Source organism: Lethenteron reissneri, chromosome 31 (genome assembly GCF_015708825.2).
Source record: "Lethenteron reissneri isolate LAM-NWPU_2019-01 chromosome 31, ASM1570882v1, whole genome shotgun sequence".
NCBI lineage: Eukaryota > Metazoa > Chordata > Hyperoartia > Petromyzontiformes > Petromyzontidae > Lethenteron > Lethenteron reissneri.
In genome coordinates, this window is record NC_083809.1 from 10085717 (window position 1) to 10106385 (window position 20669).

The 20669-nt window shown below is 42.6% G+C and overlaps 1 protein-coding gene across 3 annotated transcripts; it reads right to left on the reverse strand.

Annotated features, from left to right (window-relative positions):
* Positions 1 to 156: 156 nt before the first annotated feature.
* LOC133349785 (WAS/WASL-interacting protein family member 1-like) lies at positions 157 to 17568 on the reverse strand. Of its 3 annotated transcripts, none has more exons than XM_061563529.1 (9): positions 17479 to 17568; positions 14261 to 14405; positions 12237 to 12369; positions 9353 to 9514; positions 7994 to 8470; positions 7299 to 7385; positions 4074 to 4253; positions 2014 to 2115; positions 157 to 1671 (listed from the first exon to the last, which is right to left on the reverse strand). In XM_061563529.1, the coding sequence occupies exons 2-9, from the start codon at positions 14315 to 14317 to the stop codon at positions 1661 to 1663; spliced, it is 1209 nt and encodes a 402-aa protein (XP_061419513.1). In that variant the 5' UTR covers positions 14318 to 14405; positions 17479 to 17568; the 3' UTR covers positions 157 to 1660. The 3 variants fall into 3 exon arrangements, with proteins under 3 accessions (XP_061419513.1, XP_061419511.1, XP_061419512.1); XM_061563527.1 differs by having other exon boundaries at positions 17375 to 17550; XM_061563528.1 differs by having other exon boundaries at positions 17349 to 17550.
* Positions 17569 to 20669: the final 3101 nt, after the last annotated feature.

Sequence of the window (20669 nt, forward strand, 5' to 3'; positions counted from 1 at the left end):
TTATAATAGAACATAGTATTGTCCTCAGCATGACATAAGTATACCAAGTTTGCAGTCGATACCACATTGGGAAGTGAGTTAAAATTGAGTTACAATATTTGAGAATACAACAGTGCGTTAAATAAAAAATAAATACTCAAGCAACTACATGAGACATTTTCAGTGTTCAAATTTGATTTTATTTTACAAGCACAAATACATGCCACCCCAACATTCAATATACAGTACACGTTAATAAGCCCACAGTTGCAAAGTCGAGATGCTAATGTTGATAAAATAGATAGAAAATGTTTAACAGTTGTTTTTTCACCCTCCATTTCACACAGCTCTTGTTGGGAAGGTAAGCTAGAAAGATATGAAGGCATGTTTGCTATTGAAACGATCATAAAATTAAAATATAAAATTATACATGATATGTGTGCAATGAACGTGATGGTATATTTCCATTCACATAGGCTACTAGGAACCACAATTTCCAACTCCTCTAGGTGGACGGGCCAATGAGTATTCCATCATAGCCAACAGTACTGTGTGTCCTACCCATCCTCAACACTAAAATCATCTTTCCCCGAATGCTCGGTGCTCCACAATACAACACAGCAGTGGGTAGGAGACGCATATTCATGAATGCGCTGCATGCGCCACTCACATTGCAGTCAATCGTGCATATAATTAAGCAGTCCTCTTTTCTATTGGTAGCATGTCACCGTGACATGTGTACAAAAGAGCTTCACAGCTCATCAGATTCCTCCAGTATAAACAAATATTCTGATTTAGCATTGTACTAGTTATTTGCCCTGTGTATACTTGAGGCTTTATGGTAGCAAGTCTAGAAATTTAAATCAAGGCGTACATTTTTTTGGGAGTTTTGCAGACTTCGCTGTGTCGAGCACAGCACCTCCCCCTAGGCATGCCTCGAAAACCATTCATGATTTTACATTGACTGAATTTGACATACATACCAGATTACAGACTCTAAGAATCTGTAAACTCTCACACATATAAAAGAACATATCAGCTGGCCACATTAAAATTGTAGGTAAGAGTTTTCAAGCTTCATTTTCTCAGGAAAAAAAAACACAAGATGGAACGATAAAATATTCACTGAAAAATTGTCAGCCACATTTCACGTTTTCCTGTACCCTTGAAGGAACGCAGTAACAGGATAATGTTTTATAGTCGCATCATTATGTGCATTTTGCCTTACTCGGCATAACGCACAAAGCGGTAGGCACAAAAGTACAGCATTTTAGAAGTGAACGTTAGTATTGCTTCACCATTAATATTAACACGCACAACTTTGTTAATACAATAGCGTAAAGGAAACAGTCAATTAGCACAACTGTCAGAAGTGTATTAAACAATTGCTATATTTCTGTCCATGGCTATTCAAGAAAACAAGGCAGTCGAGGTACTTTTTTACATTTACATCAAGCATTAATTTCCATGGTAAAATAAAACAAAAGGCACTGAGGCATTCTGTATTTTAATAAAAACAGTCTGAAATTACAAAGTGTTGCATGGAAACCAAACAACACAATCAAGAAAATACCAAAAAAAAGCCCTTAAAAATACACCATATTTCCCAGATTCCAGGCAGGTCAGGATACAAAAGGCATTGAAAACAAATAATCTTTGGGGTCGGTGGAGGAGACAACACTTATCGATCACCTGTAAAGAGAATAAACACAAACGTCAACCACGCTGAGCAACAAACATGCATTATAATGCATGTTTTCATATTCCTGTAGTCACTATTTTATTGTGATAAGAACATCCACTCTATTTCATCATACAGTAATAGCGACTGACATAGGTCATGGCATTAGCTCTCCAATGGCTTACCATAACTGTAACAAACTGACAAATACCAGGATTTAAGTGGTCAGGTTAGATTTTGATTGTGCTCAACAAAGCCCATGCATGTGTCGACACAGCTGTGTTGACAACGCTATGTTAAAAAATAAAATTATGTGAATGTGTCTGAATGGGAAATGTGTGTGTACATGCTACCTTTGACCGCTTTGCTGGGGTAATTCTTCGGAAAGTTATGGTAAGGCTCTGGAGGTGGAAGTTCATTGAGAGGACGGAAAGAAAACCTCAACTCAAAGTCATCTACAACAAAGACAGGGAAAATGCACATTAAGAACGTCCATGTTTTGCCACAAGCATATTCACGCACACACAAGTACACGGACATGCATTGTCCTGCAGACGTTTCAATTCTTAAAATTATATACCTGTGTGCATTGATGTCAAAGCTTTGTGAACATCTATTAGGAAAATATAACCACCAGGACAAATTCACGGCAAGTTAGATCCCCTCATCTGGTAAATGTTGAAAATAGTAATGTAGCCAATGATACGATGATCATGACAATGACGATGTTCTATTATAGTGTCATTGTTACCATTCTAGAAAACTATGTTCAAGCAAGTAGGATTATTTTTCAGGTATTTCATGCCAACGAGCTACTTCCAAAGGTAGTTACATATGCAAATGATTAGTCACGAATGTACCTCGCCTTACTGGGATGTTTGGAAATTCCCAGTAGGCTAATTTTCTTACGTGTCAATAATGCATTAATATGTTACTTTGAACTCATTGTTATTTTGCGTGAACACATTAACACTAATCAACCCAATTATTTCCCTGAGAACTTCTCAATGACTCAACAAAACAGAAATTGAAAGTAGATACAATGTCGATTTATCTAACAATACAATCATATCTTAAAGGAGCAGTATACAAAAGTGCGACATGTTCTTCACCAGGAGGGGGGAGAGTATGGACATTGGAATATTTGGGCTATTCATGATTAAGCAGGATCGTGCCAAAGGAATCCTGAATACCCCGAGAAAATCCACACATCCAAGGGGATGACACGAGGCACTATCCATCTTCTAGCCGCACTCTGCAGCCCAACGAGGTTCTAGATTTAAAGCTTTCGTGACTGCAAGGATTCATACTCTTAGGTTTTTTCGGTAAAGTTACAGTATAGGTCAAAAAAGAATAATAAAATAATAATAAATGAAAATGACTCAATTAAATCACGACGTTTCGGAGGCAACACAAGTCTCCGTCTTCAGGTGGGACCGTCACAGCTAAATTTACCGTATCAAGTGAAGAGAAATCCAAGAAACAAGATCTTAAATACTGGTTAAGGGGAGTATTTAAGATCTTGGATTTCTCTTCACTTAATACAGTAAATTTAGCTGCGACGGTCCCACCTGAAGACGGAGACTTGTGTTGCCTCCGAAACGTCGTGATTTAATTGAGCTATTTTCATCTCTTATTATTTTACTTTATTATTTTTTTACCTACATGACTTTACCAAAAAAACCTAAAAGTACCCAACGAGGTTGTCAAGCGGTAACCAGCCGTCAACCCTGTATAGCTTCCGAGATCCAACAGATGCGGATGTATTCAGGATGACACTTGTTCGTGTTGAATCCACTGTTCACCAGCCTAACTCAATGTGTGGTTTCCCAATACCAACTGAGGATGTATTCGTTGAGTGAATCACCCAACCACCTATTGATGTTAGGTAAGATTACGCCAATATATTGAGACACTGATACAAGACCCACAATAATTGTATCCTGTTTAAAAAAAAAAATCGGCATATCAAGATTATCATGGCTAAAGCGGTCTTAATATTTGAGTTTCTAACAAAATATTTATGAAATCACAATAATACAAATTTTATTAACGTTCTAAAATAAGTAGCATCCATTAAATTATAGCTTTGTAAATCGTTTCCGGCAAACATTGACGGTATGGTAATTTTATAACATAATTTTCTGATACCATGTGCATGAAAGCATTACAGATTGTAACGTTACAGGCTTAAAGTGAAATGCAGTTGAATTACTTTTAAACAATCCTTAATCATTATTTAAAGTAAATGAAAACACTAAAAAAGATTATCAAAATGTGAAATACAATTAAGGTATAGGAGTCATGATTATCAATATATCAGTTATCACGAAATTATATTTGTATCGCTTTGTGAAAAATGACATCGTGGGAACATACATCAGCTGCTCATCAAAGATGCTTGTTTCCCTACCTCTCTTGTTCACACTCTCATTCCTGTGTGCTGGTGGTGGAGGGGGAGGAGGCCCTGACGAATGGCTGATGTGAGCAGGTGGAGGGGGGGGCGGCGGCGGTCCAATCCGGGAGGGCGGCAAGGGAGGAGGCGGCCCACGGGGGTCGGACCTCAGTGGAGGGGGCGGAGGGGGCAAGGCACCTGACACACCAACACGCACATTTTACAGGGGCTGTGGTGACTGATGCTGAAACCGTAAAGAGAGAGGAAGAAGACCTAACAGAGTATGGCTTGACGGCGACATAAGAGATTGGTGTCAGAAAGATGTGGCAATACTTGAATGAACTGGTACTGGGAGTTACTCCAAAATTAAAAACGATCCCACTAAAAGCCTAACGACAAAAACCAACAGTATCATCACGAGTTCGACTTCCCTAATCGAACCAAGCAAACGTCCCTCTCTAAAACCATCGGCGGCTAGACCTCCCAGACTCTATGGTCTTCCCAAAATCCATAAGGAAGGCACCCCGCTACGACCCATCGTGTCGACGATAAACTCTCCTACGTACAAACTAGCCCGTTTTCTATCAGATACTCTGCTCCCCTTCACAGGCAAGACCTCTTCAGCAGTACTCAACTCAACCCAATTAGTCTCTATGGTTAAGGACATGGTACTATCTCCTGATGACATCCTCGTCAGCTTTGATGTAGTATCTTTGTTTACCAAAGTCCCAGTACCGGACACCCTAACAATAATTGAGGACTTAGTCCAACATGGATTGAATTCTGATGTACCTGCGCTGGTTAGGCATTGCCTCACCAACACCTATTTTACCTGGAATGGGACCTTCTACAAACAGAATGAGGGTACCCCTATGGGCTCCCCCTTGTCACCAGTTATAGCCAACATGTTCATGGAAAAGTTTGAATCAGACGCCATCCAGACATCCACCCTGCGTCCTTCCCTGTGGAAGAGGTATGTGGATGACACTTTCGTCATCTGGCCACATGGCCTCCCAGCATTGAACCACTTCTTGGACCACATCAATTCTAGACACCCATCCATCAGATTCACCATGGAAGTGGAGAAAGACGGTAAACTACCATTCTTGGATATTCTGTTTGAGAGGAGGCCTGACGGATCCTTGGGACATTCTGTCTACAGGAAAGCCACCCACACAGATTCCTACTTGAAACCGGATTCCCACCACCACCCATCTCAAAAGAATTCATCAATACACTATACCACAGAGCCCATGGCATTTCTGACCAACACCGCCTGGCCGGTGAATTAAGACATGTACATCGGGCCCTCAGGATGAACGGATACTCTGACCGCACTATCCGCCAAGCTGTTTCTCCCACCACACAGAAACAGCCACATGAAACTCCGACCAAAACTATCACATTACCATACATAGCAGGCGTGACCAAAAAGATCTCCAAAATTCTAAACAAACATAAGATCCAAGTCCGATTCAGTACAGTGCATAACATCCGTGATCTGATTCCATCTGTGAAGGATGTCGTTCCTGACTTACAGTATCCTGGAGTCTACAAATTGAGTTGCATTTGTGGTGATTGCTACATTGGAGAAACGAAACGTCATGTTTCTGATCGTGTCTGCGAGCACAAGTTAGATCTGAAACACGGCAGAACTGATTCTTCGGCCGTTGCCAATCATTGCTACAACTCGGTGGGCTCTCATGAAATTGTTTTTTCCGAGACCAAGGTTCTCTGCAAACCTCCTGGCTACCATCAAAGGTTTGTACACGAAGCCATACAAATATACAAACACAGATATAATTTCAACTGTGATGATGGTTACAAACTGAGTAATCATTGGAAAGATGTGATCAACCATGCAAAAAATATTTTACACTTATTTGGCCAATCTTATTTGAGACAACTACTACAGGTTTACCAGGTTCAGTTGTTTTCTCCTCGTCACAGGTTGAGTCACAAACCGTACCTCTCCATAACAAAGGCTCACCCTCTTAAGCCTCACCTTACCATATGAATAAAAAGTGTGCTGTACTTGGCCCTTCCCCCCTCTCCAACCATTATATAAACGGAGTGGTAGCTCCTGCAATCACTCATTTACTTGATACAGCTGTCGTGGCTGTGACGGTTCCACCTGAAGACGGAAGCTTGCGTTGCCTCCGAAACGTCGTGATTTTTTATTTTATTTTACTTTTATTAATTTTAATGTTTTACCTACGTGATTTTACCGAAAAAACCTAAGAATACTTAAACACATTCCTGCGGAGGGAGCTGGTAGGAACGTTGGGTTGCTCGGTCAATGGCCAGGGTCAACGGCGGCGTGGTGTATTCCGCAAATATGGCCGACTGTGAGGGTGGGCACAAGCCGGCGTGAGTAGGTTATAAACGTTGAGTTTTATAAGGGCACCACGGGTTGACCAGCCCCTCCCCACCCAGCCCCACCCAGTCCCTCTCCACCCTCCCCTCTCCACCCAGCCTGACCCCTCCCATTTTTGGATGCACGATGGACACAATATTCCTGTGGTCTGGTGGAACCAGGTGGTTCCTACCAGTATAGTAACTTCAGGGCTTCTTAAATGCTTCTCTGGGGGTTGCTTGTAGCAGCAGCACGCACGATGCAAAGAGAGGCAGCAGACCTACGATGGCTACGTCCAGCCCGTGACACCAGGCGCTGCCATGACACGGTGACGCCATCAGGAATATTTAGTTTACTTAGAATTTTTATCAACGAAAATAATAATTTAATTTGCAAATTTTTTATTTTACATTTGTTTCTTTCTTGAGCGCCATAACTGTAAAATGCATAGCGTGTGAAGTATGTCCCTAAAAGTTGAATCGCGTAACTGCTAATTCGTGCTATGGGGGGCGTGTTACGCGAGGGGCGCCACTATACGAATTAACACAAAGTATTACATAAACTTACACCACAATCCTCAAACCACATGTTATCACAAAGCTCACAGTAGAATAAGACAATTGTTTCCTTGACCCAGGGTTCAAAGTTGCATGCTGTGGATATTTGTGCTTCGCTTCTGTTAAAAAGTGGTCACTAATTTGCTTATTTTCAGTTCTGCCTCAAAGAGGGAACTGGGTATCCTGCCAACTATTGTGCTGTGTGAGACCATTGTTCCCAGTGTAAGAAGCTCCAATCCCAACCAACTTTAAAAAACCAACCGTGCTGTTTGTGCCAGCGAGGTATATTATTTAATGTTTGACACCAAGATAATCAACTTGGGATCCCACCTGACTTGCTCGAGTTGTCTCTTGGCTGTTCCCTTGCTGGAGGGGGCGGTGCCCTCGAATGGGGAGGCGGTGGACCCCCCCTTTGTCCTGTAACACACGTAAGCAGTTGTCAACTGAGGGGCAGAAGCATGGCTGAGTAGAGCATTCATCAAAAATAACAGTTTACAGAGCAACATGGATTCTTTCTACTGCATCTCAGTGGCAGTACCACGTGTTTGTGAAGTGATGTACATTATTCATTTTTTTTGCTGCAATACAATGGACACACGAGACACACACAAACCACCCTATTGTCTTTACATCAATTACCAGTGGTGCTTCTCTTTCAGTCTTTCTTGAATTGCAAGAAATAATATACACTATGGCCATAGTGCTATTAAAATATTGAGTATGTTGACATAAGGCAATATGGAGACAAAGTGCTCAAACACAACAGAAACGCCGTTTTAGCAAATGAGGTTCTTGAACTGCGGTCAATAACATGTGCAAATATACAGGCGAGTTCCTATTTCCATTAAGTGTATAGTCTACACATTGACAGCTCTCAAACTATAATTACATTGGGCACTAACACTTACAGAAAATTGCTTCTTCAAGACACTCCATGGTCAGGATATTATCTGGGATTCCAGTGTTCACTGCTGCACTCCCAGTTTAACGAGAGGTGACAAATTCTAAGAACGGCAAAAGCTCACCGCCATTGGTGGGTACAGATGGCGACGCTCCTCTGCTGGGTGGCGGCGGCGGTGGCAATGCTGGACTCGGCCTTGCACCTTGGTGTCGGCTGGGGCCTGGTGGGGGTGGCGGTCGGCCATCCGGTGGGTTAGGCAGCGGTCGGCCACTGACAGGTGGTGGTGGGGGCGGGGGGTTCTGCCTGTTGGAGTGAGGTGGAGGTGGGGGAGGAGGCTGGGACATGACGGGAGGTGGCGGAGGGGGAAATCCTCCGCCGCCTCCTCCCGGTTTGCCGAGCGGGAGACGCGGCGGCCCCATCCCCGGCCGTGGCGATGGGCTGCTAGGTGGGTTGCCACGAGGCGGATTGGCCATGGGTGGCATTGGCAACCGCATGCCAGCAGGTTTCGAGGTTTCTGAAGAGAGGCCAGAAGTGTCTGGCTGGTCGCTGGGGCGAGTCCTCATACCAGGGGGCATCACAGGGGCACGGCCGGCACCAGAGTCTGCGTCAAAAGAGCATGCAAATGACCAGGTTAACTTTTAATTTCCAGTCTTTTATCACATCTATTAAGACGAGTACTTAAAGATGCATGCCAAGTAATTAATGAAATAAGATATATGTGTTTAGAATAAAGATTATGTGCATTTATTTTCTGAATGTCACCTACTCAGGGGATTTGTAAAAAATTATTGATCAAATAAAACAAATACGCAGTTAGTTTAAATTAAACATTATGAAAGCTTTTTAAGGGTAATAGGTGACTTTTAAAATGGATTTTCTCGTTTGACAAGGTTTATTTTGTACCTTCTATGTAAGCCGAGTGAATGTTGGCAATCGCATGGGTGTGGCAACACAACATGAGTCACTGCAATCCCTTCAGTATACAGGTAGTCTAATGCTCACTGTGCAAGGCTCTGTATGTTGGGTACAATGTTTAAAACAAACGCATGTATAAATGTATCAAACAAAACATGCCTCGCTTGATATGAAACTCATGTTATAGACATTGCTTAGAGCCATGTATAACTGTCGTCCTTAAAACATCTCGTCAGACCTGATGGTGGAAATTTTATAAAGTATATCCTCCCCCAAAAAACTGCGACACTTAACAAAACATGACATGAGATAATTTATTACTTCTATTACACCTAGCAAGCTCTCGTTTAAGGGTACAAAATCGTTTAAAAGGGCAGGTCATCAAAACTACAATATCCTTAACGATTGCCAAACAAACATGGCCAGGAATAAACAAAATCGTATTTTCAAGTCGTAACATTAAACATCGAATTCTCAGAATAATTTTAAGTGTTTTTAAAAATAACAAAACAGGTACCGTGTATTTCAAACGTTTTGCTTGGACTGTGCGGAGTTTGGTCCGACTCACCTGCTGCACCGCGACCACCGGCAGACTTGAGTTGAGGCATCCCTCCCGCAAAGAGTCCACCCAGCCCTGGAGGGCCTCCTCCCCCTCCCATGCCTCCTCCCCCTCCCATTCCTCCTCCGCCACCGCCGCCACCTCCTCCACCACCACCCCCACTTTTTGGCTCTGGCATGCAACAATAAAGGGCGACATCAAATACTTTAGCCAAGTAGATTGACGTCATGCAACATCAGAAATGAAGCACATTCTCGTTGCATTGACGCATCACAATTGGTTTTACAGTGCTCAAGTTAGCACATGTGCTGAATCAACGGATATTTTTAAGTAATCAACATTGATTTTGGTGGCCTGGTCAGGTGAAGGATGTAGATAAATAGAAAAGAGCATATCTTTTATAATACATGGGTGTCTTCCCACACTGAGTCTCGGTTATCACAATGTGACACATGGAAAGAATTAACTGCCTCTATGCTCCCTTTAACTGTGAGAAGTGGATTACTGGGACATAGAGAAGAACGTTCACGTTTAACATCATGAGATAATTCAATGTTGTCAGAAGGGCATGATTGTGAATACCTTTGATCCAGGGTTGGTGGACCACACACACATTTGGGAAACTTTAAAACTTGTTGGGCTTCGAATTGGTCAGTAGATGGCAATACAGCAAGTGGAATAAACCTACAGTGTTAGTCCTTTGGATGTGTTTTTTCTTGAGGTATTCTCTGTATGCTCCCACATACCACGGGATTGGACAAACAGTCCAGTGCATGACCCTGATAAAAACGTATCTTGAAATTCAGGATTTCCTGGATAAACAAAGGACTTTATTATAATTTGGAAATGCTACTTAAATAATACCTTGCTCATGCACATATGTTGTGTTATGTAATTCGAGGCAGATAATATTTTACATTGGATGTAAAACTAGCTGGAGTCTTCACAAAATTGTAATAACTGTCCCATGTTACAGCACAGGGCAGGGAGAAAGCAGTTATCTCTAACACACAAGCCAGAGTTTTCCATTTTGCTGCCTTATCAGAAAAGCACCAAGTTCCGTTTTGAGCTCGAAAAAATCAGCTGAAGTGGTGCAGTTGTGGGTTGAAACGTGCAGCATTTTAAACAGTTTGGCTGTTAACACATTGGGTATTATATAGTATATATTGCAGGAGCGGTGGCAGAGTGGTGAATGCACTGCATCATCAACCCGACCACTTGAGTGTGATTCCTGGCAATGTCTAGAATTAGAGGCGAGTGAAATTTTTACCGATTCTGGGCACTCACCTTCACCAACCTCAACTGCCTAGTGTGACTTATAGTAAAACAATGTCAATGACCCGCACATCATGGGGAAGCCTTCATTCAGCAGTGGATTGACAAAGGTCATTAAATGATTATATACATCAGATGAAATGAACAATAAATGTTGACTTAATATCCAGTTACTGCTTTGAATGCCAAAAGGTATGGAAAAAATGTTTTAACTTGTTGTTGTTGAAATTTTTATTGCTTTTTAGAGCCTCGGGCAATGATAAATGTCCATCATTGGGTGTAAAGAACATAAATATAAAACCCACTGTAGAAAATAGTCCAGATGAAAATGCTTAATTGTGTTTTTTCACTGTACAATGGTAACATGGCTGAAACAGAACAAGGGCTTCAGTGATTAAATGAGATGCCAAAAAAGCTCAAAGACAATTACATTAGTGTTCCCTGCGTATCGGTCATACGGGCAATGATGAATGGACTTTAAGAATGCTGAGGTTTCTCCTACATTATCCCCCCCACCCTCCCCTTCTTCCCTCTTCTTTCTTTTCCTGCAAATCTGCCGCTCCCGATTGTTGCCCCAACGGTGGAAGGGCAGAAAACCCAAGTGCCTCCAATCACTCCCTTATTTGAGGGCGTACTGCTCCGGGTTTGCTGCGTGCTCGTGACCTGTGTTTATCTCTTTGATGATTGTGTCTTGTGTATTGGATTCTTGAAACAAAAATGTATTAAAGGCCGAGGTGTCCATTTCCAGGAGAGATTTCCTATTTGTAAAAATATTCACTCATTCAATTTGTAACGTGCACAAATTGGACTTAAAAGATACAATAAGCAGCGCGAGAGAATACATTTAAGACAGAAGTCTCGAGATTCTGACAAAAGGGAGACACACCGACACCAAATGTGCACAAGCAAGGGAGGAGGGACAGAATTCCAGACCACTGGAGTTGCGACAAGAGAAGAAATGTTCGCCTTTTCTATAGTTCAACAGATGGACTTGCCGAGGGGGTTGATATTAAATAGGTTGCAACAGTGACTTAAGATAACCTTCAATTTGAAGGTAACCTCTTAAACATAGTCTGCCCAGGCATGGACAAACAACAATACCCACCTCTCACAAAAAAAACGTGCTAAAAACTCATACCTTGATAAATTGTGCTACATTGTGGATGACCAACAAGTTAAGATCAAGGCACAGTGCGATTGTGGCCATGCAACCTAAACTATGTTTGAACATTTTAAAACCTGTATCATTGGCAGAAAAAGTCAAGCTTATTCTTTTTCATTATTTTTATCCCAAGCAAAAAGGGTCCCATAGATATGGACTATATAGTAAGCCACCGTCGTCTGCACTCTTTTAATGAAGGAATATCAAACTGCGCAAACTCTCTTCTGAAGCCCTCTGGTGGCGAGCAGACCTCGACATGCACATTTAGCTCCTGAACACATTATCACTGCACGCAAGAATAGAACAAGTCAAGATACTGTTATTTACAGAGATGTATGTCTCGCGCAGCACACTTCCATACGTAAATGCAGTGTCTGTTCCCACAAGTGTCACGTGGTTGCACATGCCTCCCAGACACGCACAGCTCCCTGGCCTGTGTGGCTGCACTGCACGTACTGCTGTCCACTATGGGCGTGCTGCGGTCGTTGGTGACGACCTTCTTTAAGCGGGCGCCCTTGTGGATGTCCGACAGCAAGGCCCCACGTCCTTTGTTCTCATCGCGAGACAGCTTTGGTGGGTCGGAGTTCGCCTGCAGGACAACATAGGGTGCAATGACATTCTTGGTAGGTAGTAGCATGGCCAAGTCCCCCAAAACAACCGTCTGGTTATATACACTGGGTATGTGACAATGCACACCAAATTATCATGGTTGATAGTTCCATTTAATCATTATTCTTTGTTCTGTAGTTGCTTTCTTGTTTTTATTCTTATTTATGTTATTTAGGATTGCACAATTTTTTGTCTGTGCAATGAGCCAGACATTTACATTAACATATAATTTTCAAACTGCATTTGCTTTGCATTTGCGATCATTACCATGTCTGTCAAGTTTCATTACATAAAATGAATCTCTGGCAAAATCAGATAATATTTCCCAAATTTACAAGGCAGGAAACCATTGCAATTGTAAAAATAGTTGAATTGTTGACGAGGTGGCTGGCTGGCTCAAGGACTGGTGTTTTATCAGAGCAATGGATAGTGTGAAATATACAGCAGCAATATATATTTTTATTGCACGTTTTAACTATCTAACTTTCAGAAAAACTTCGATCTTAATTGTCTCATCTTAAATTTATGACAGAGTTTCATTTTTCTTCAGATAACTTTTCTTTGTTTGCAGATGACATCTTGACTTAAAGCTTTCATGACTGCAGGAATTATTATTCTTTGGGTCTTTCGGTAAAGCCACGTAGATAGGTTCAAATTAACAAAAATGTAATAAACAAAATACAACGTTTTCATCGCAACACAAGCGGTCGTCATCAGGCGACTGCTTGTGTTGCGATCGAAACGTCGTGGTTTTTTGTTCATGTAATTTGTATTAATTGGAACCTATCTACGTGACTTTACCGAAAGACCCAAAGAATATTTTGCAGATGAAGTAATTCAAAAAAATACACATTATATAAATGGGCTGCCAACTGGAATTTAAAGTTTACGTATGTAACATTAACTGCCAGTTCCATAGCCCGGCAGGTAACAGAGGGGGGACGCGGTACTCTGCACATGGTGCTTCTGTTGAATCGCATCCAATAATCAATTCACCTGGATTCAACACATGGGAAAGATTCACGAGGTGAACTTCAATTTGTATCCTTGAAGTGGGTTTTGAAACTAGTGCATATAACTAAATTGACAATTGAGAGGAGTTATTTTCGGCAGATACAACTACATTCTGTTTAGAAACTGCAGAGCTGTATTCTGTGCACTTTGAACATCCCACAGAGTCCACAGTTCAGAATGTGATATCCACAGTAAAAATACCTTCGTAGACCAGCATTCAGCTGAGTTATACATTTAAACATTCTCTATGGAACTGTTAAAGGATGGGACGTGTTGGTTAAGTTGTATTGTGGGTGCGGAAACATTACTTTTTTTTTATGTATATATTATCAATATGTAACCTATGAACAATTGCAAGTTCAGTCATTAGCTCTTCTGATAAAACACGTTTTACCCTCTATAAACTATAAAGGTTAAATGTAAATAAATCACATTCCTTTTGCCATATTTAAGGATGTTGTTAGATATTAGGCATGTTCATAATACTATAAAAAAAACGAATGCAAATAATTAACAATCACATGAATTGAGCTGTTTCGCTAATGTCCCAGAGTTTACTGTGAAACAAGGAACTGCACAGGATGCACTGATAACAAGTATTTGCAAGTAAGTAGGGTTAAAATTAAGCTAATTTTTGGAAGCTTGCTATAACAAGCTAACGACAAATAGATATTGGGTAGCTCCGTCCCCAATAATTCTCAAACAGAAGGTTCGCCCGTTGTGTTTCTGCCAAGGTTACGTTTACGCAACGAACGTAACCTTCGTTACGAATTGTTGATAGACGAAAACGTAGAACGTGCCACTGCCTACCGAGACAATGCGGACGAACGAGAGTACAGAAACAGGAATTCGCGCACCTTTGACAAACTCGGGGGAGGAGGGGGTGGTGGTGGTGGCGGCGGCGGCACCGGCATGCTGGCAGCTTGGCACACGAAACTCTCTCACACCATGAACCGACGAGCAATCTCCACCGGGTGATGTCCCTCGTCTCATGCAGCACAGCTGGGAAATCGGCAGCAAATGCAGCATAGGGCAGAACAGAAGTGCTGAAGCGGAACCCACAAGCAGAATCCAGCCCATAATCTGGGAGAACAGGTTATTGATGTGCACCACTTTGCATGAAGCAGCTTTTCTTTTTTTTACAGGAATTTTCTAAATATTTGTGTTAAAATGCATCGTTCAGCTGCCCCTTTAAATGTTGCATTCTAATTTAAAAAAGGAATACTGGTTAAACACTTAAATGGCAACTACTATGGTAAAGTATATACTATTAAGATAATTGGATCACTGTTCATTTATCTAATCACTCGTGAAATGTGTCATATATGGAATAATATACGGCACACAATATCTAATAGCTCATTATTTAAAATAAGGATCTCCAAGCTCATTGCTTCATCATTTTGCACAGCACAGATGACGCTTTTAGGGAAATTGCATTTCCTAAGAAACCAATTTGACTTCTGATTACTGTTCCCTGTGAATTCACACTTCCAATCAAACATTCAGAGTCTGGATTCTGAGCACATTGCACCAAAATATTTTCCAATTTTCCTTCATTGTTGTGACCAACAGAGTTACTGTTAAAGCCATGGTACACAAATGCAATTGGTCATTTTGGAGCCCAATTAAATTACAGAACTGCAATACAAAAATTGTACAGTACAATAGCCTGTGCATGTTTTAATTGCATGATACACAGGGATGCCTAAAGATCTGTATTTAAAACATAGCACTCCATCTGATAACAATTTGCGAGAGATAACCAGCTTTCAGTCAAGAGTCAGTGAATCTTGAGTTCAGTTCAGTTTCATTTATTAGGATTTACCCTATGAGCCATTCGGCTCTTGATTTGGGTTCAACCGCAACAAACAATAAAATTACAAGATACACCTAAAATTCATTGTACACAAATCTAAACATCACACTACGTAAACAATAAAATCCTACAGAAAAAGCACAACCCGTCCATGCTGCGAACAAAAAGTGCAAAACATTCCATTTCGATGTTTGATGCCAATAACAATCATAATACATTACAGATAAAAAATGTAAGTATAAATCTATACTAAATAAAAAAAATCGGGCCAAACCAAACCCCTCTAAAACTTACTAAGACAATGCTATATAGACAACGTGATCGTTTTCCGCATATCCCAAGGCAAAATCTGGCTGCGTGGTTCAACAGGCCTAACTGGAACTGAAGCTGTCTTAGGCTCTTTATTTAAAGCAGCAGTACAGTCTTCCTGGCAAGCATTAAGCTATGCCAAACGACCATACTGTACATCATGTTAAAAAAACTACAGTATTTTCAATCTGCTATCTTTATTTACCTACAGCCAGCATTGTACGAAAACGTGTTTACATGGACTGAAAGACTTGCTAGTGCAACTTTTCCGATTTCTCCAGAAATGTCTTTGCTTTGATTTTATATTCGCTTGCTGTACTTGATTGTATGTATTGCTTTGCCATGTTGGTGACCCAGGTACTGCTCTATCAAGTTCTCGCTTGGTTAAAACAAATATACTTCAACTTGAATACAGTACACCTGTATTTCTGTCACGTGTTAAATTCAGCCCACGTGTGTAGTCTATGTAAATTTCACTTTTCCATGAAACATCGTTTGTTTAATCTTTGCTAAAATCCAGTCGTAAGTGAAACATGGTAATCCAGTTGCCATATCCAACATGTGAAACATTCCACTTTATATTCATGACATATATAGTATCTGGATCTGTGACACATGCATACTATGAATCAGGAAATAACTTTAAAGGCATGCAGATACGCTAGGCATGTGTAACCTTTGACTTCCCTATACTGTATATATTGAGGCTAAATGCGGAAGCTAAAAACGTAACAAATTCAGTTTGCAAAGTAAATGAATTACGGTAATCCTGTTCTCCAATACAAATCATCTCCAGTTCAGCTGAACGTTATTGCAAGGTATACTGCAACTGGGGTGTGTCGAATACGAGATTCACCGTTACATAACCTTTTAGGCGTTGCCGAATACTATGAAAGTCAATATTACACCGAGTAAACACCGTACGATAGCCAGCAAGACCCTGTTATATTTTGAGAACAGGTTTGCAAGATTAAGATGGGCCAGAATGTATTCTGAGATCGTCTTGGTCGTTGCAGTTACAGCAAAGTTCCGCATTAAAGGGTCTCTACACCTCACAGACCCAGTGATTTAACTCAAAAGTTGCGTCCTCATTCGGTTGTCATTCAATACCACACACAGATGCCCATATCAGTTTACACGTGGCATGCACCTCCCAAGTATAGTCAAGCTGTGATTCTAGTCTCGACAAACTTAACAGACCCTGCAAGTCTATAGACGGCCTACATCGAACTCGAATAGTTCACACAAGCGACGACTCCAGTGGACACCAGCCGTGAAAACATTCGGTCAGCGACTACAAATGACTTGAAACGAGCAGCTTTAGCCGCACAGATGGCACATTGGAGTGGGGGAGGATTGTCGACCTGGCACTTGCCACTTAAAGGGGAACTCTGTTGCAGTGAGCGAGGCGTGAGTGGGTGGTCAATGTGCGGATTGCCTGATACAACAACTATTTGAAGGTCCTATTCTGCCCTCGGTAAGGGGAATGTCTTCTCACCGGCCCCGGGTGACAAACACCTGAGCCCACAACCTGAGCCAACGCACACACACAATAGGTGAGCTCCTGTCGAAGTGACAAAGGCCACACCTGACAAGCGTCAACGTGCCAAGCTAGGTGTACTTAACCCCACGCGACGCGAAACATGGGAATGGAGCCTCGGACGCGATTACATTTGTCAGTCTGCACGCGTGGAGCGGCGCGAATCCGCGCTCCCCATTGGCTGACGCAACCACGCGCCGCACAAACCGACCAATCGGCAACGAGCAAATAGCGAGGTCCGCTTATCCGCTCTACCAAATACAAACGCAATCCGCACCCGCTCACAAACCAATCACAACTCACGGCGCGGCGAGGCACCGGACCGGGGGGCTTGGACGCGCGTTTCGCGGGGCACGTTCGCGACTCGGCTCCGCTCTCAGTACCCCGACACTTCGCCTCGCTCTCACCGACTCCTGCCGCCGCAGCGAAAGCGCCAGTGGGGGGGGAGAGAGGGGGTACCCAATGCGGAGCGGAAACACGTGACTTCCTTACGGGCCTTGCCTTCTGGAGCACGTGACTCCCCCCCTCCCCCCAGGTTCCCGCCTTCTAGAACACGTGACGCTTTCCAAGCCACCCCCCCCCCGCGTCGGTTCCCGCCTACTGGACCACGTGACTCCCTCTCCCCGGGGTTCCCGCCTTCTGGACCACGTGACTCTTTCCAAGCCCCCCCCCCGGTTCCCGCCTAATGGAACACGTGACGCTTTCCAAGCCCCACCCCACCTTCTGGAGCACGTGACTCTTTCCAAGCCCCCCCCCCTCGGTTCCCGCCTACTGGAACACGTGACGCTTTCCAAGCCCCACCCCACCTTCTGGAGCACGTGACTCCGTGCGGGCCCCGCCTTCTGGGGCACGTGACTCCCACCCAGGGTAACGCTTCCATGAACACGTGACTTCCCCAGGGCCCCGCCCCCCACCCGCCGTCTTGGACACGTGCCACCTTTAGGGCACCAACAACAATAATACGAACAGCCACCAATATTAACCACTTATTTGTGCCTGTGCCAGGCCAGGTGCACTCCGATGCCACGCGAAGTGTCGAACGCCCGCTGGCAGGTCACGGAACAGGCCCAGGTGCTTATGGGTTGACTGAGATGACTCGGCAAATGCACCAGCAGTGCCAACTTGCTGTGTTTTAGACGCCCGGCGGTCCGCTCGTTGTTGTGAGCGGTCGCTCCTCTGCTCTACGTTGTTGGGAGGGCGACTGCCTCCAACACACATGTACACATACACGAACACACAGCTGCACACATATACGAACACTACCACGCACATTACAGACACACAAGTCCACGAATCCGCCTTCTGTTGCACGTGCCTCTACTGCACCCGCGTCTTGGATCACTTGACCAGGGTGCCCCTACTCGTCCTGTTAGCCGCGATTATCCGCGTTTCCCCCTCCCAATGTCGCATTACAGAAAGGCCTCGTGTTATTTGTAAATTGTTCACCAATAAGATGCGTCACTCGGAAAATGTAATGTTATTGGCAATATTAAGCAAGGGCTCGTTTAAATTTGCTTGATCCCACCACGTATAAGTATAACCCATAAAAACAAAGTTTTTCACTATAAATCCTTTATATGCGTGGCGGCTAGAGTCATCTCGTCCTCTGACTTGAGATGGCTGCCACCTATGGGTCAGATGATTGCCAGTATTAAGCAATTGGTAATTAAATATTTAATTTGTTTTCCCTAAACAGTGTAAAATTTTGGGAAAATTTTTTTCACGAACATTCATTGTCTCGCACAACGAGTCTGTGTGCAAAATGTCAGCTCGATTGTATCACGGGAAGTGGGTTAAAAAACGACCGAAAGATTTGCACGGTCGTAAGCAAGCAAGCAAGCACGCAAGCAAGCAAGCAAGCGAACTTAATATAAAGGATTTAAAAAGACAATGTGACGTGATGGCGGTTGTGTGTGGTCACCGGTTACCACCAACTCTCTGGCCTTGAGTACCCGGTTTTATTACGGGTGGCTGGCTACTTGGACCCAAACCTATTTTAGTAGTCCTCCTGAAAAAGAGCCTCGAGAGTGAAGCTTATCTGGGTAAACAAGCGTAGTTATTATTTAATGGAACTTATAAATGGTATCACATATTCCGTGTTGTTGGCCATGTAAATTTCTTATTAAAACTGCATTATTATTTGTGCCACGATGTAATCGTTAGCACACTGGACTTGTAAAACACGGAGGGGGGGGGGGCGGCAATTGAAACAATGGAGCAAGTTTATTTATAATAATTAGCATTTATTTGTAAGGCACCTTTCACTAATTTACACCATGAGACCTCCTTTGCCAGTAGCAAGATATAGTGATAGGTTTTTACCCTTTTATCTGGCACCAAAACTGACACCTTTATACAAGGGATCATGTTTGCAATAACCATAACAAGCAGTCAAAATACAAACAAAAAGAGACAACTCTGATGATATCCACTGTCCTTGAAATATCTTGCTGCTGGCAAAGGAGGTCTCATGGTGTAAATGCTTACCCCGAGCTCTCACTACTCTGATAGTGCGCTGTTTTTGAGTTGTACGCCTTTTGGCATCATCTCGTCCAACATGCTCTAAGAAAAGCCGTCTTGGGTGTGGACCAATCAATTTCAAGGACAGTGCATAGCATTATCAGAGTTGTCTTTTTTTGTTTGCATTTTGACTGCTTGTGTTGTGGTTATTGCAAACATGATCCCTTGTATAAAGGTGTCAGATTTGGTGCCAAATAAAAGGGTAAAAACCTATTAATTTACCTTCCACTAATGTCTCAGGGCGCCTCTGTTCACCCAGTACAGTAGATCAGCAGGTCACGTGTAGTGGGGTAATGTGTAGGTATTCCCACTTTTTCCAAACACGTCTGGCCAGCATGGAAGAGTAGACCAAAAGTAGCCTGTACAGGGGCTCTCTAGAGCTCTCTGTAGTGGAGACCCTTCTGCCAGAAAAGTGGTGTTGGTGAGACACCTTTAACCAAAAAAATCCTACCTTAAGTTGTACCAAATTGTGGTCTGGCTTATGGACTCCATTTATCAAATAAATAATGAGGAAAAGAGTCTATGCCAAATTGGACCATTTTCTGTGGCTGGACTTGTGACTGACCACAAATCTGTACCAACTAGCCTTTTGCCCGTCCAAGGACGGGTGTATTGCAGTCAATCTGAAACTTGCAAGCGAAAAGCAGACTGCGACGTGATATTCATTGCATTAATGCGTGTGCAATTTGTAAGGGCGCGGTGACACAGACCTATTTAATTTCAAGGTTATAATCCCTTGTTCATCATGACGTCCTTTTTACTTCTATATCGAGGCCGACCGAAACTTAATTTTTAGTTTCGGCCAAAACCGAAACCAGACCGAAAGTAAAAAAATTACACCAAAGCCGAAACCGAAAGTTAAACTACACTTTCGACCGAGACCGAAACAGAAAGGTATATAACCGAAGTTACCGAACACAAGATTTATTAAATATGTCATGATGCAATGCTACTTTAATTAAAAATAAATCTAGAACTAATCATTCAGAGCCTGCAGTAAGAGTCGCTAAATATCAAATCTGTAGGTGTTACTTACTTAGTAATTATATCCAAACAAACGAATGTTGTAGTTAAGAAA

Bases quoted from the DNA above. Each gene is read 5' to 3' on its own strand.
- LOC133349785 (XM_061563529.1), bottom strand. From the start codon at position 14,317: ATGCCGGTGCCGCCGCCGCCACCACCACCACCCCCTCCTCCCCCGAGT. The intron at 12,370-14,260 runs GTGCGCGAATTC...GTTGTCCTGCAG, and splicing joins CTCCCCCGAGTTTGTCAAAG to GCGAACTCCGACCCACCAAA. The intron at 7,386-7,993 runs GTGAGCTTTTGC...CGTGTGTTACAG, and splicing joins ATCTGTACCCACCAATGGCG to GACAAAGGGGGGGTCCACCG.